This window comes from Sceloporus undulatus, chromosome 1 (assembly GCF_019175285.1).
Source record: "Sceloporus undulatus isolate JIND9_A2432 ecotype Alabama chromosome 1, SceUnd_v1.1, whole genome shotgun sequence".
Taxonomy (NCBI): domain Eukaryota; kingdom Metazoa; phylum Chordata; class Lepidosauria; order Squamata; family Phrynosomatidae; genus Sceloporus; species Sceloporus undulatus.
In genome coordinates this window covers 297,042,018-297,058,985 of record NC_056522.1, presented here as the reverse complement: position 1 = coordinate 297,058,985, position 16,968 = coordinate 297,042,018, and the positions used below count along the sequence as shown (strand labels likewise).

The window sequence follows — 16,968 nt, the reverse complement described above, 5'->3', positions numbered from 1 at the left end:
ACTATACACAAATTATGTGATAAGCAAAATTGCACAGCAGATCAACAGATTATTTCACCATCTGATTTGCTTATAGCTATATAAATACAGTAACATCTATTTCCTACATAGAATTTTACACATTGAAAATTATGCTACAATAAAAATCTATACAAATCTTATTGGTATAAAATATACAATTTTTTATTTAAAAAGACTCCGCCTGTCTTTGCAAACACATTACATCTCAGAAATGCCTTTATGTTTAAAAAGCAACCTGATACAAACATTCATGTCTTCATTATGTCCTGTTGGTTAGAACTGGTAAAATGCTAAACTTTGGCTGGAACTATTTGTGCTTGGCAAGACCCATGGCACTTAATGAATTTACTTTTTCTCTTCATAGCAGAGTAAATGTTACTTTGGCTCTGTTTCCAAATCTACGATCAAATGACAAACTATTTTAAAACAGTCAGATATATCTGAATGTATTATTCACTATCTTAGATTAACAGTATAGGATTAATAAATAATCCAGTGAATGTGGAACCTGAGCCTACAAAGAAACTATTCACTAGGTATTATTCAAAGTTCTCATCTGCACTACAAATATGTATAAGGGTGCATCTACACTGTAAAAATAATGCAGTTAGACACCAGTTTAAGTGCTGCAGCTCCATCCTATGGAATCCTGGGATCTGAATTTTTACAAGATCTTTAGCCTTCTTTGCCAAAGAGTTTTGTGCCTCACAAAACCATAAATCCCAGGATGGAGCCATGGCAGTTAAACTGGTGTCAAACTGCATTGCTTCTACCACAAGTTGAACATGAGTCAACAGTGCGATGCAGCAGCTAAAAAGGCAAATGCAATTTTAGGCTGCATCAATAAAAGTATAGTGTCTAGATCAAGAGAAGTAATAGTGCCACTGTATTCTGCTCTGGTCAGGCCCCACCTGGAATATTGTGTCCAGTTCTGGGCACCACAATTAAAAAAGGACATTGAGAAACTGGAGCCTGTCCAGAGGAGGGTGACTAAAATGGTGAAAGGTCTGCAAACCTTGCCCTATGAGGAATGACTCAGGGAGCTGGGGATGTTTAGCCTAGAGAAGAGGTTAGGAGATGATATGATAGCCCTGTTTAAATATTTGAAAGGATGTCATATTGAGGAGGGAGCAAGCTTGTTTTCTGCTGCTCCAGAGAACAGGACCCGGAACAATGGATACAAGCTACAGGAAAAGAGATCCCACCTCAACATTAGGAAGAACTTCCTGACAGTCAGGGCTGTTCGACAGTGGAACACACTCCCTCAGAGTGTAGTGGAGTCTCCTTCCTTGGAGGTCTTTAAGCAGAGGCTAGATGGCCATCTATTGGGGATGCTTTGATTGGATTTCCTGCATGGCAGGGGGTTGGATTGGATGGCCCATGCGGTCTCTTCCAACTCTATGATTCTATGATTCTATACAGTGTAGATGCACCCCTAGTTCCAATATGGTGAGAATGCTGGAAGACATTGCTAGTCCTCTGATAAAATTAGTGGAACTGAAGTTAAAGAGAGCAGGCTGCCTAGAGGAAACTGTTTCCGGGTGAACATCACTGGACACCATGCTCATTTGGAACAAACAGAATTTTATTATGAGCAAATGTTTTACTAAATCTTTCTGTTTACAACAAAATCATGGCACAGTCCCAGCACTCAATTTCTCATGCTGTGAAAAAAGTATGATTATTTCACCAACTAAAGTCAGCAGTGTATGTATTACCATCAATTTTCACACGCTTCCCAACATACCAATATGGTTCTAAGCTTAGAAAAGATACATTTTTGGATGGCAACTCCCAAAATCATCTTCCTGACTGAGGAGCTCTGAGAGCTTTAATGCTAAAAGTAACTTTTAAAAATCTTGAAATAGTGACTTATTGTGAATGGTATAGTCTTTATAGCATCATCCTTTATAGCATCATCCTTTAAAGCAGCCCTAGTGGTTCAGTGGTAAAATGCTAGTAATGCAGTCACTCACTCACAGTTCGATACCAGCCAGGGGCTCCAGAGTCGACTCAGCCTGGCATCTTTCCATGGTCACTAAAATGAATACCCAGCTTGTTGGGGGCAATTAGCTTACACATTGTAAACTGCTTAGTGAGTGCTTAAGTGCACCAATAAGCCGTATAGAAATGTACTTGCTATTGCTTGCTAGCCTTCCTACAACAACATAGCTTTACATTATGGCATAATTGCCACATGATCTGCCGACTAGTGCCTGAGAAACAATAAAATAACTGCAAGATTTCGAAAACCTGAAAGATGCAGGGCCCAAAAGGGGAAAAAAATGGCAGTGAAAGTGCCTGAAGGCTTCCCTTAAAGTCACTACAGTTGTGACATAGTATTGCAAGCATCAGCTTTTTTATCATTTTGCAGGTACCGCAGAACTTGTTTCAATTACAATCTCATATTACCCAGGGAAAGATGACTCTGTGAAGTTCTCTTTTAATTGTCAGGAATTCATTAATTAAAAGTACAATCTTGGTGATCTGGGAGATGTTATATTCTCTTTTATAAATGTGTCTATATAAAATATGGCACATATTACACACTTGCAATGGCTCTTTGACTTAGTCGCATGCTATACTGGCCCAAATCAGAAAAGAATGACACGTCCAGACCATTGTCTACCATTAATGGAAGGTAGGATAATTAATTACACATCAGGAACTTTGAGGGAAAAGAGACATAGAAAAAGAAAGAAAGCAAAATTATAGTCAGAGATAGAAGTAGTATCTCAGAATAACAAAACATACAAGAACAAAATACTTGCTTTGAAGGATGGAGTCTTATGACTTCATCTGTAAATAAGATGAACCTGCCTCACCCATCTTATGTAAAGTCAAAAATGTCACATAACTCTAATTGATGGTGACAGCTTTGGCAAGAACTGCACAGGAGAAGGTGTTGTCTACCTGACATGCCTAGGTGTGTTTTCTCTGCAAAACCCAGAGAGAGAGAGAGAGAGAGAGAGCGACAAATTAGCCTGTTGCAGCAAATCAAGTGGGCACTAGTCCACAAATGTCTATGCCATAATAAATCTGTTTGTCTAAGGTGGTATAGAACTTTGTTCTCCTGCAAAGACTGGTCAGTTTTCCAGCTACTTTGGGGCTTTCTTGCTCTATGCTGTTACAATGGGCTCTTGGTATCCATAGATGCCCAAGTCCTGTTATATACATATTGACCCTTATATAGAATGGCAAAATCAAGGTTTGCCTCTTGGAATTTCTTTGTATTTATGTGGAAGGCTGACTGTACCTGTTTTGTCATGTTCTTCCATCCCCACATCCAAAACAATACCAAACTGGCACCTCAGAATTCTAGTCAAAAATGTTGAACCAAGGTTTGGGTTTTGGGGAAAAATGAAAGAGGACATTTTAAAATTTAGCCCTTAGGGCAATGGCTTCGTTTTCCCAGAAGTGGTAAATCTGTATCTGAGTGTATTGTTTCAGATTACAAGTAGGTGTCCACATGGACACGCTTCCAAAACAATAATAATTTTAAAATCCTTACAAATAGAAAAATAGATGTTACCTGCTAAAACAGAACTGGAGAAATTAATGTTATATATAGGTAACATTTTTGAATGCAGGAGAGTGCCAATAAATGTGACATATAGTGCAATAAATATGGAGGTTTATCAACTCTGTGGGGCTGAGGCTAGTGTACATCATACTCGTGGGAGTATGAGAGAATGCATGCTTTCCGTGCTGCAGAGCATTAGTATCTATAGAATTTTGGGCTCAATCCTTTGCAGGGAAAGACTTGGACTGAAACTCGTGTCAAATTGGAAGCTGACCACCACCATGGTAACAGTAACAAACAAGGAACAATCAAGTGGTTATTTTACACTACTCAGTTATAGCACTATGATTCTACTTTAGCAGCCATGCAAACATTCTAAGGAATCCTGAGGTTTGCACTTTAAGGACAGGTAACTTAGGGGTGAAGCTGTAATCTGGCCCTGATTGGCTGGGACCATGGCAGCTGCACAGACCACTCTGAAAATGGGCTGTCACTGCAATCCCAAATTAGCCACTGGCAGAAGTGGATTTTTACTATTCCTTTTGTCCGCCATTTCGGGCTGCCTTAGGTGGCCTCAGAGCAACTTATGGCCTATCTGGGGGTTTACATCATCTGCATGCCATGTCCCCAAAACAGCCAGAAGCTGCTCTTTCTGGCCTATCTGTTTTGGGCCTTAGAATCCTCAGCCAGAGAGCTCCAGTGCTGACCAAACTACAAGTCACAGGATTCCATCGGATGTAGCCAAGGCAATTAAAGTGGAGTCATAGTACTATAAAGTGCTGAGTACAGTGCTATAAGGTGCTGAGTATCCCTCATAGTGCTGAGAGATGTGAGAGGGTCTATGGTCATAGTATAGCATGATTTCGGAACATAAGAAAGCCTTCAGGACTATTGACCAAATTCACCTTTCACTTATTTTTTTTTAAAATCCTTTCAGTGATATCACTAATTTAACAAATCCACATTTTACAAACATTCTCTTTAAGTGAGGCCATGGTTCTGAATCTGTCATTTCAAGAACTTAACACAGTCCTCCTTTCAACAATCAAATAAATTGTTCAATCTTCCTCTAACTTTAGGACCATAAAATGAGGCCAAGGCATACCTTGCACCAATTAAAGACATAAAGACAGATTCAGTTTGCTGTCTGCCTCTTCTTATGCTGCTACCTCTAATAAGAGAGACATGACATGAATGGACAGATTTCCTCATACAACCCATACAACTGAGATAAAAAAGATAGAGATAAACCCTAATTTGTTTTATATGCAGAAGGTAGTAGGCCTTATTTGCAGTCTCCCAAATGAAAAGTAATGCCCTATGATTTCCTCCCATTACATATAACTCTCACAGCATTATAATAAATCACATTTATCCCAGAATACACTTTTCAGAAGTCTTCATAAAGAAGAGCAAACACATATCCAAACACAACTACACCACATTATCATAGGTCACAGAAAACTGTGTACATTTTCCCTGTAGAAGGACATATTTTAAATTCAAAAAAATAACATTGACAAACAATAGTGTTCCTTCTTCCCATTAGATTACTGTCTTCCACCCAATTTTTTGTACATAAATAGAAGAAAATAGTCTTTGAAATATTTACATCCAGTAGGAGTTCCTTTTAGCAGTGGCTCCATTGTACAACTATCATTTTTGGGGTTGGGAGGGTTGGCTTTTGAGTTGCCTTTAGTTCTCATTTTCTCTCCAGCCACGGGCATTCTTCCCAAATTTGTATACGAGTCTTCGACCATCTACACGCTCAAGAATTTCTCTTTTGTAATAGTACCTGTTGAAAAGAAGTAATAAAATCAGATTATCAGAAATATCCTTCCTATTGTTTAGAGGTGAACCTCTGTGTGAAATTCAGAATTTGGTTGAGTAAACTAAACTTTTTCCCTACAAATCAGAAAACTGTTTTCCATACAAATACTAACAGCCATGTACTAATCTAGTTCATAGTTTACTGTTCTTCTGATAATAAAATCAGGGGTGCAATACTGTCTGATTATATAGCATTGTCTTCCACCAAGACACCCTAACTTCTGTTGGCATAGCACTGTCCTCCCCCAGGACATCCTAATCTCTGTCCACAAGCCTCCATAGCTGACACTTTCCTGTGAAGATCAATGCTAGAAACAGAACTTGAAACAATTGCTTTTGGCCCCATGATTCCCAGAGTGCTCCAGCTAGCATGGCCAGCTCCAAAGAGATCTATCAGTTATAATATTTAAAAGCAAGCTTTTTCTGGCAAAGATCTGCAAGCAGAATCCCAGTAGCCCAACCACCATTGGATACACATATCATAATTCAGTGCCTCTGCATAAACCCAAAATGGAATAATAATAATAATAATAATAATAATAATAATAATAATAATAATAATTGTATTTCCCCCCCTCTCCCAGGTGGATCAAGGCAGGATTACAACCCAATACAATATACAATATACAACTACAAATCACAACAATAAAAACAGCAATGTAGTATAATAAAACATAAAAATAGATAACAATTAAAAATGATACTATCAAAGTGAAAGAGGAGAGAAATGTTTCAATCTACTTCAAAGAGATAGAAACTGTGGTGCTACAACAAACTACAATTTCCAGAATTATATTCAGCATTCAACCATGGCAGTTGAAGTGGTGTTCAACTGGATTATTAATGCAGTGCAGACACAGCCAGAGGGGGGGAGAGAGAGAGAGAGAGAGAGAGAGAGAGAGAAAGCACTAGTGACTCTAAGCCAAAATGTGTGCCCTTTTTGTTACCTCATGGCACGGCTCAGTTTCTCATATGTCATGCTGCTATTGTTCTTCTTTTTCCCCCACAGCTGAGCTACTGCCTCCGATTTTAAAAATCTGAAGATGCCTTCAGATCGGTCCTCCCATTTTATCAACCCTGGATTCTTCTCTGGATGCAGGAGGATGTCACGGATAAACTCCCACAAGTGAGTCCCTCGAGGAGCTAAAATAAAATTATGTTCAAGGGAAACAAAATTATGTTCAATCATTTACACACACACACAAAACACAGCACTCCCCACAACTCAATCTCCTTTTGTGTATAAATAAATTTTTCCTAATTATATTTTTATAGAATTATCTCCAATTAGTACTGTGTAGTGACAGAACAATTAATTCCTCCCACCTTTCCCATGCATAAACTATCCTCAAGACAAGCCAAGAAAATCCAAAATAATCTTCATTTCCTTTCCAGTTATTGAACGACATAAATAAACTGGCATTTATCCTGAAAATGTAGTTTTCAGTTCATCCCAGCTACTGGATAAACTTCATACTTTAATCAATAAATTATAAGCCTAAAGAGATAATGCCTCACATGACTCCCCAAAACTTTGGTCATAGATGGTGTATATTGTTATATATTTTTGCACTTTCCTCTGCATCAGAAATGGCAGTCATGCAGCTCTCCTGATCTTGTAGGACTGCAGCTCCCAGTATTCCTCACTATGGACTGCTGGATAAGGGTGCTGGAAGTTGCAGTTCAGCAACATTGAGAGGGTCTCTTGATTCTTATCCCTGATATGCTTCTATTACCATAAGCCTCATCTGTTCTTCCAATGCTAATTCAAGTTCCTAGGTAATAACTGCCTATTTTTAAACTCAATTGTACAAGTACAGCTGAAAAACTGGCATGTATATCTCTTTCCAGTACTAAAATTTAGGTTTCAAAATCTGTGATTCTTAAAAACAATACAGAATTCTAACTCATATTCTAGACTGACTTCTAAATTTCACCTCCTAATTTGTTGTATATACAGTGTGCCCGTGCCATATGTGGGTGCACTATACATGGCTTCAAGCTTACGCTGAAGCCGTGCAAAAATAAAGTGTATGGTGTGTGTGCCCGTGGCGCATGCACCGTGTGACACCACAAGCATGCACCCCACTGTTTTAAATGGGGTGCAAGCATACACAGAATTCCCCTTATGTGGGGGTGGTGGTGGTGTTTCAGAATGTTTTTCCTTACAGCTCCAGTATAATAATTAATCTTTCTCTCCAAAATTCCCATCCATGATGATTGCAAAATTTAGTTACATTAATAACATCAAGGTTTCACTAAGGTCAAAATTAACAATATCTAATATGTTCAATTGTTAATCCCACTGAAACACTGGAATTCATGTAAAATAAATAAAATAAATAAATAAACTTTATTTGTATACCGCCCTTCGAAGCATCAGGGTGGTTCACAGGAAATATCATACAATTATTAAAACAACATTATTAAAACCATCAATACAATAAAATAATCTGTGCCAAATCACAAAGATGTAAGTGCTGTGCAACCAATTTCTCATTGATTCAGTGTTTCTACTCTAGTTAAGACTAACAATTAGGTTTAAACCTATATTTCTAATATTTTTCCTGCTTTGAGCTTAGGGAAAGAAACATGCAAAAGTGAGAGTCAGTTCATTCTGGAAAGAACACTCAAAATTCAAGGAATAACATAAAAAATAAATGAAGTGAGATTGCTTATTCAAAGACAGAAGGTATCTTGCCAGTGAATACATTTCCAGATACAATGGACACCCAAGATCAGCTGCCTGAAATACCCAACTCACTAGGCCTGTCCGAGCCCACACTGGCACCAAACTTGCCAGTATTCCTTGCCAGCCCCAGCCCTACCATGTCCATGCATAGAGGATGTCTGATCCCACAATGTTCCTTCTCACTGAGGACCTTAGCAGATGGCAGAATGCCAAAGTCCAGGCCAGTGCTATCCTGCCTCTTGTTCTGACCTGGGTCAGTCCCCAGGCTGGTGTGGTAACAGGCAGGTGTTTGCACACATGCATTCCATCATGCCATGGTCCACCGCACACCCATTACCTGCCACTGCCACTCCATCTTCAATTAAGGCCCCCGTCATGGCCCATAAGGGCTGAAATGGGGCACCTGGCTATACTCACATGGCCATCTGTCCCTTCCAATATCAAAGGCTGTGGTGGGAGCCTTCAAAGAAGACATGACAGCAGCAACAGGTAAGGGGGCACAGGGCTATATGATCTGCCAGCTGTCATTGTGCAATTTCCTGGGAACTCTGTGGCAAACAGCCACTCTCTTGGAACTGGATTAAGACCCCTTTGGGTCCAGATTGGTCTGGTAGCACCAGAATGGTATTCAGACAGGGTTCTCCCCACCTGGGGCTAATGGTCTGCATCATCTGGACAGGATGACACAAGGCTTCTGACCCATGTGTACAGGCCCTGAGACAGCCAACCAATTTGATAGGTTTTCCAGTGCTATGCATTTCACAGAGAGAAAAATGCTTAGGCAGAGATGGATGAGATTTATGGTTTTTCCATAGATTCTTCTTCTTCTTGCTGTTTTGTCAATGTGCTATATGTACTATAAGCACTTCATCAGCCTCTCCCCTGTATTGCAATAGGTCTAAAGTAGCTGACTTACTGTGCTTCTTGTTTTGTGATTTTTGAGGATGTTCTTGCACTATTTTCTTAACATTTGAAGAATCTTCTGTAACAAAAAAGGCCATCAGTTCTTAATCCCACATACCTGAACTGTTCTAGAGATAATCACAATGCAAATCTCACCTATACAAAAAAATATTATTGGTAGCCCATGCCTATTTACTACACCATATTTAACAAAACTTGCATAAAAGCAGAATTTCAACAGGAAATTAAAAAAATGCCCAAGACCTTATACTGTATTAGGAGACATAATGGTGCATTACAGACCACCTGAAAGCGGCGGTCTGCCGCCGCCTCCATTTCCGCCACCAGGAAGCTGCAGCCTCCAAACGGGGAGGCTTCCCGGTGATGGAAGAAGAAACTGTAAAAAGCAGCTTCTTTTCGCGCCGCGCTTACGATGCACGAGTGCACAAATGGCAAGGCAAGGGGAACATGCAGACGCTAAGTATCCAGCACATAAAAATGGCCATGCCCGTGTGTATAGGACGCCGCCATTTTTACACCCCCATCACGTGCTAGGGGTGAGGCCGGTATGGATGCTACGTCCTCGGCCAACTCCTAGCACATGACGGGGGCGGCGCAAAGGCCCGTGCGGAACGGGCCAACATAAAGTTTTTTCCAGACAAAACAACAGTACATCTCCCTGCTCCCCTCCCACAGGCCTAACCTTGCTCCTGTGAGACCCTTCTCCACATACATTTAGTGACTGGGGAAGTGGGTTGGAGAAGCATCTGGCTATGTCCCTCTAGTCAGATGCACAATGATGACCTCGCCCTCTAGGATATCAGAGGATCCCAGGAGGCCCTGGAGGATGCCTTTGTCATTCTGCGTCTGGTTATAGGGACACAGTGAAAAACTTCTTCCATATCCACCACTCTACCTTGGGCACAAAATGGAGGGGATCTTGTACAGGAGCAAGGAGTCCCTCCCTTCAGAAATGACTATAAAAAGACACAAGCACAGGCATAAGGTGAACCTACATCTCTGTATGTTATTAACATAATGCCAGTCCATATTAATTAAATGTATACCCCAGTTTTCAGTTTTAAGCAAAGTACAAAATAAATTCAATAATAACTCTTCAAACACATCTTTGATAAATAGCATTGGGAATCATGTGGCCTTCCAGATGTTGGTGGACTGCAACTTCCAAGTTTCCTCAATATTGGCTATTGGATTTACAGTTCAACAATGGCCTTCATTTAGTATCTTAGTCATAGTCTGACTGCCCCATGCAGCCTTACCAAGCAGCAGCCACTGCAATTTATTGTTGTATCATTTATTTATTTATTTATTTTGGAGTATTTACACCCTGCTCTTCTACAAAGGCTCTCAGAGTGGTTTTTTGTGGGGTTTTCAGAGTATGTGGCCATGTTCTAGAAGACTTTGTTTCTGATGTTTCGCCAGCATCTGTGGCTGGCATCTCCAGAGAATGCTGGCATGGAAATGAGTGGGGTATATATATACTGTGTGACCCTGGATTGTGCGGAGTAATTTCCATGTTCATCTGTGTATTGTTCTGTTGTTGAATGGCAAGGCCTCAGGGTGGAAGGATATGCAAAGAGGATTTGTGTCTGTTTAATTAGAGATCCATTGTCTGCTGGGAAAACCCCTGACCCTTGGTGGTTTTCATCTGTATTTGCTGGGTCTCAATTTTTGTGTTTTTCAGGACTGGTAGCCAAACTTTACTAACTTTAATGGTTTCTTATTTTCTATTGAAGTTGTCCAGACACTTGTGGATTTCAATGGCTTCCCTGTGCATTCTGCAAATTGTTAATTTTACAGTTCCTTGCCATCAGGCTTACAATCTAAATAAGGCACAACACACAAGGCAAAAAGAATGGCAATAGGGAAAGGGATTAAGTCCAGCAGATACTGCCTTTCCCCTCTCTGTGCTCATGGCAAAGGCATTTAGGATAAAGGGGGAGCCTTTCATCTGCTTCTGGGCCTAGGCATGATGGAACTTATTGCTGATAAGTTAGGGTTGCTCCTATGTTCCCTAATATTGGCTGGTTCTATATGTTAGCTGTCCAGTATATATTTTGCCTTCTGCATGTCAATGAGTGAAAGCACCAGATCCCATCTGAATATTGAAACTAAACAGAGTCAGGCTAGTCAGTGCATGGAAGAGAGACTGTCAGAGATTCTAGTTGTTGTAGGCTATATTTCAGAGGCAATGGCAAACCATTTTTTTTTACTGTTCCTTGCACAAGAAAACTCTATGAAATGCATGGGCTTACCATAAGTCAACAAACAACTCAGAAGCACATGCAAACTCACACAGCAAGCAATCATTCACAGAAGGTGGGGGTGGAAATATCACTCTGCTTCATTCCAATTGACAGGAGAACAGACTCCATATCACTGGCAATGGCTTTTGCCCAGTAGTTCTGGATTGAGGGACTTTCACAATCCTATGTATTCCCTACTCTATTTAATATGTAGGGATAACCAGACACAAATGGCTAACTCTAGATTATGCATTTATAACGACAATAATAAATTCCAGACAATGTCTGATCAAGGTCCATGATCCCCACTCCTGTTTTAAAATAACACAACAGAATAATGAAATTAGCAAATTCCAGAATCAACATTTAGCAAAATAGAAATAGTTTAACAAAATGCAGAAGCACATAAATCAATAAAGTAAGTGTGAGGACTTTTGCAGTAGAGGACAGGTGCATCACTATGAAAAAATGTCCCTATTTTATGGCTCTGAATGTTAAAACAGAGCAGAAAAGCATATAATACTGGAATGATATGACTTTGATATGTGACTCCAAGTAAAAACCTCTGTTAGAACATTTCTAAATGATCTCTAAAGTCAGTCCATTGGGTAGTGCAGTACAGTACAACTAAACCAAGACTTAACAAGTTCTGACTGGCATAGGCTTCAGTGAGTAGCAGTATCTAGCAGTGAGTAGCAGAACCATCTGACCTTGGCCAGGATACCTGTCTGGAACACAGTCCATTTCGAGTGTATGTACCTTAGCCTGAAGACCAGGGATAGTTTGGGGATTTTGCTAGTCTACCGGCCACCCCGTTGTCTAGCAGACTCCCTGACCGAGCTGACACAGCTGGTCTCTGAGCTGCTGTTGGAGACCCCCAGACTCTTAGTTTTGGGGGACTTCAACATCCCGCTCGAGACCAGTTTAACAGGTGCGGCTCGGGAGTTCATGGAGACCATGACAAACATAGGCCTATCCCAATTGGTCAAAGGGCCCACACATTGTGCAGGTCATACACTCGATGCAGTCTTCAGTACGGAACAGGAATATCCGTGGGCGGAGGTGATAAGTACCTCCGCATTGTCATGGACGGATCATTTCCTGGTCAAGACGAAACTTAGAGCCAATATCTGCCCCACCGGGGGTGGTGGACCCATTAGAATAGTCCGCCCTCGAAGGCTGATGGAGCCCATTGGATTCCAGACAGCCTTAGAGGGTTTAATGGTTGGGAATGCTGGTGATCCTGTCGATGCTCTGGTCAATACCTGGAACACCAATCTTACCAGGGCTATCAACACGATTGCTCCCAAGCGCCCTTGCCATCCCGCCCCAAATCGGAGGCCCTGGTTCACGCCAGAGCTGAGGAAGATGAAGCGCTTTGGACGACGGCTAGAGCGCAGGTGGCGGAAGACTCGACTCTTATCCGACAGAACTCGCCATAGGAACTTTCTTCGTTCCTATCGGGAGGCAATATGTGCAGCGAAGAGAGCCTTCTCCTCTGCACGTATTGCGTCTGCAGAGTCCCGTCAAGCAGAGCTGTTTAAGGTGGTGAGGGAAATGACGCAGGTGACCCCTGCGCCAAATCCCTTACTTAACCCGACGATGGCCTGCTGCGACGCGTTTAACAACTTCTTTGCAGACAAAATCTCTCAGATAAGAGCCGACTTAGATGCCACTGTTGAAACAGAGTCGACAGGCGAGGCGTCCAGCGACTCCGCCGATGTAGTTATACTGGATCAGCTCCAATCTGTGAGTACTGATGACGTGGACAAGCTGCTTGGTAAGGTGAGGAAGACAACTTGCCCTCTTGACCCTTGCCCATCATGGCTGGCCGTCCGGGGGGGGGGATGCATTGATGAGATTCCTCACGGATATCATCGGTGCATCCTTCAGGGAAGGACATGTTCCATCTTGTTTAAAGAAAGCGGCGATTAGGCCGCTCCTGAAAAAACCTTCCCTGGACCCCCTGGATATGAGGAATTATAGGCCGGTGTCATTGCTGCCATTCTTGAGCAAGGTGATCGAGAGGGCGGTTGCCCTTCAGCTCCAAGCTGTCTTGGATGAAGCCGATTATCTAGACCCATTTCAAACTGGCTTTAGGACAGGCTTTGGGGTTGAGACTGCCATGGTTGCCTTGACCGATGATCTGCGTCTGAGCATTGACAGGGGGAGTGTGACCCTGTTGGTGCTCTTAGACCTCTCAGCGGCTTTTGATACTATAGATCACGGCATCCTCTTGGACCGCCTGAGGGGGTTAGGTATCGGGGGCACTGCCTTGCAGTGGTTCCAGTCCTTCCTCTCGGGCAGGTCCCAGAGGGTGCTACTCGGGGACTGTAGCTCCAGTAAGAGGTACCTCACTTGTGGGGTTCCTCAGGGGGCTATTTTGTCCCCGATGTTATTTAACATCTATATGAAGCTGCTGGGTGAGATAATATGGAGTTATGGTGCTGGGTGTTATCAGTACGCTGATGACACCCAAATCTATTTCTCCGTATCTCGTTCGTCGGCCTCGAATTCCGATGGCATCTCTTCTCTCAATGAATGTCTTCAGGCGGTAATGGGCTGGATGAGGAAAAACAGATTGAAACTGAATCCAGACAAGACGGAGGTGCTCATGGTAGCAGCCCCGAAACCAAGAACTGGGTTGCAACCTCCAGTCCTGGATGGGGTTACACTCTCCTCCAGCGACTGTGTTTGCAGTCTGGGGGTGCTCCTTGACTCGTCGCTCCTGATGACAAATCAGGTAAATGCGACGGTCAGGAGTGCCTGTTATCAGCTTCGGCTGATACGCCAGCTGCGCCCTTTTCTGGAAGTAAGGGATCTCGAGATGGTTGTGCACGCGCTGGTGACCTCACGCCTTGACTTCTGTAATGCACTCTACATGGGGCTACCCCTGTGCTTGACTCGGAAATTACAGCTGGTTCAAAACATGGCAGCCAGGCTTGTGTCAGGTACATCTAGAAGGGACCACATTACTCCGGTTTTGAGGTCCCTCCACTGGCTGCCTATCAGCTTCCGGGCCCAGTAGAAGGTGTTGGTTATCACCTTTAAAGCCCTAAATGGCTTGGGTCCAAGCTATCTTAGAGACCGCCTCCTCCCGTACAATCCTCCCCACGCTCTCCGCTCCTCTGGGAGGAACTTACTACAGCCTCTAAAATCTAGGCTTGCGGCGACCTCCCAGAGGGCGTTCTCTGCTGTCGCCCCCAAACTCTGGAACGACCTGCCGGATGAGATCCGTCAGATAACATCATTAGACAGCTTTTAAAAAGCGGTCAAGACGGATCTCTTCCGGCAGGCCTTTCCAGATTAACCATCCTGGCCCAGGTTCCCTGATTCCCTCATTCCTCCCGTGGCCCCATCTTAGTGATGGTTGAGGATCAATAGAGGGATATCAGGGTTTTTAGTTTTTAATTGTTGTTTTATGCATTGATATTGTGTTTTAATATGTTTACTGTTTAATACTGTCTTAAGGGGGAGAGGGATAAAGTGTTTTTAATTGTCATATTTTATATTTTACTGTTGTTAACCGCCCAGATTGGTTTGCCAGAGGGCGGTATACAAATAAATATTATTATTATTATTATTATTATTATTATCATCATCATCATCATCATCATCATCATCATCATCATCATCTCAGGCTCTCCTCCTGCCTGAAGTTTAAGAAACATCAAAGCTGCCCCCCATCTTGGAGCTGTTTCACTGTTATCTTTGCCTCCCTGTTGGTCCTGCCAAGTCAGGGAGAAGAATCATAGAGTTGGAAGAGACCACAAGGGCCATCCAGTCTAACCTGTGCCATGTAGGAACTCTCAATCAAAGCATATCAATCATATCTCAGTTAAAGATGGAGACATGTCTGCAAATTAAGCTACTCGGATTTGAGGAAATGGAATATGGCAACCCTATTTAATATCCTCCAAACATGTTGGACTATTCCCATCTGCTCCAACCAGTTCTGCCATTAGCCATGTCCAGAGTCTACACTTCTCTATAATGACTGGCAGTAGCTTGCCATAACCTCAGACAGAGCTCTCTCCCAGCCTCTTCCAGAGATTAGGGGGATTGAACCTGGGGCCTTACGTTTGCAAAGCATGCCTTCTACCACTGAGCTACCTCATCCCAGCAACTTTAGGCTGAATTACTATATCCACTTTCTGAACAAATCCAATAGGTCTTACTTTTGAAGAGATATGTAGAGGATGTTAATTACCCACTATATGAATCAGATCAGCCAGCCAGGCAGAAAGCTGAGTCAAGCCAGAAGCAGCCCTTTCTCTCCCCAATTTTACTCAGGGGCCAAAGAAGGTAGCAGAGGCAAGGCAGCAGTGAGAGGGCATGACCAGTGCAGATTGCCCCCTGAGGCCAGAGGACGTTGGCCAAGAGAGAGCCCTCTCCCTTAACATCCCTGGCTCCCAGCAGCGACCAATCGCAGCAGTGATTGAGTGGGCGTGGCTGCAGGTGCCACCTTAAAAGGACGCTCCAGCCCACCCCAGGAATATCTCTCGCCCAGCTCGAGGCCAGAGGACACCGACCAGGAGAGAGCCCTCTCATTTAATATGCCCGGCTCCCAGTGACAGGGACATGGTGGTGACTGGGAGGTGTGGCTGTGGGTGCTGCTTTAAATGGTCCCTTCAGCCTGCCCCAGGAACAACCCTCACCCATCAGAGGCCAGAGGATGCCAGTTGGGTGATACCTTTTTCTCTGTGTACTTTTATTTTATATGTTCTTGAACAGATCTGTGGTGGGACACTTGGAGGGAGATGGGCATGGACAAGGAGAATATAATTCAGATGGTGTATTGGGAGAGGCAAGAGGTACTGACTTTGGAATGGCTATACAAGTTGTGCGGGGTAACGGAAGATATGGCACTAACAGGGTGCAATGTCATTACAAACGAAGGAGAAACCGATGTTTGAAATCTATCTCCCCTTCCATTCACTCTGTTATCCCAAAAGAGCTAGAGAGCAACCACAGAACCTTTCCCTGCTCTTGTATAATGCCAAGTCAGTCAAAAATAAGACGCACATAGTCCATGATCTGGATGAAGAGGTTGACCTGGCTTGCTTCACGGAGACCTGGCTGGGTGACCATAACTCAGCCATCTGGGCTCGGGCCTTACCAGCCAGGTACTCTATCAGTGAGCACGTAAGGGGATGTGGGGAAGGGGGAGAGTGACTTTGGTCCATAAAGACAATCTTGTTTTGGCCAGGATACCTATCCATAAAATGGACCACATTGAATGTATTTACCTCAGCTTAAAGACTAAGGAAAGTCTGGGAATTCTTACTGTCCACCTCGTTGTGTAACAGATTCCCTAGTCAAGCTGACACAACTGGTCTTGGAGCTGCTGCTGGAGTCGGCTAGGCTTTTAATCCTGGGCGACCTCAACATCTCCCTCGAGGCTGGTTTAACGAACTTATCTAGTGCAGCTCAGGAGTTCATGGTTACCATGACAAACATGGGCCTTTCCCAGATAGTCTCTGAGCCCACACACTGTGCAGGTCATACTCTCGATGTGGTCTTCAGTACGGAACAGGCATATCCGTGGGCGGAGGTAGTTAATATCTCTGCTTTGTCATGGACAGATCATTTCCTGGTCAAAGTTGGGTGGTAATGGACTGGATGAGGGAAAACAAACTCAAATTGAATCCAGGTAAGACGGAGGTACTTGTAATAGGAACCCCTAATCCGGGAGTGGAGTTATGCCAGCCAGTTCTGGATGGGGTCACACT

General features: G+C 43.0%; 1 protein-coding gene across 1 annotated transcript in view; it reads right to left on the bottom strand.

Moving 5' to 3' along the window:
• Positions 1-1,349: 1,349 nt before the first annotated feature.
• EHF (ETS homologous factor) overlaps positions 1,350-16,968 on the bottom strand; it is a 71,099-nt gene continuing 55,480 nt past the window's right edge. Inside the window, exons 7-9 of the mRNA XM_042477192.1 lie at positions 8,983-9,048; positions 6,322-6,517; positions 1,350-5,339 (exon numbers count right to left, since the gene is read on the bottom strand). Coding sequence (XP_042333126.1) covers positions 5,240-5,339; positions 6,322-6,517; positions 8,983-9,048 — 362 coding nt within the window. The 3' untranslated portion in view covers positions 1,350-5,239. The remainder of the gene's footprint in view (positions 5,340-6,321; positions 6,518-8,982; positions 9,049-16,968) is intronic.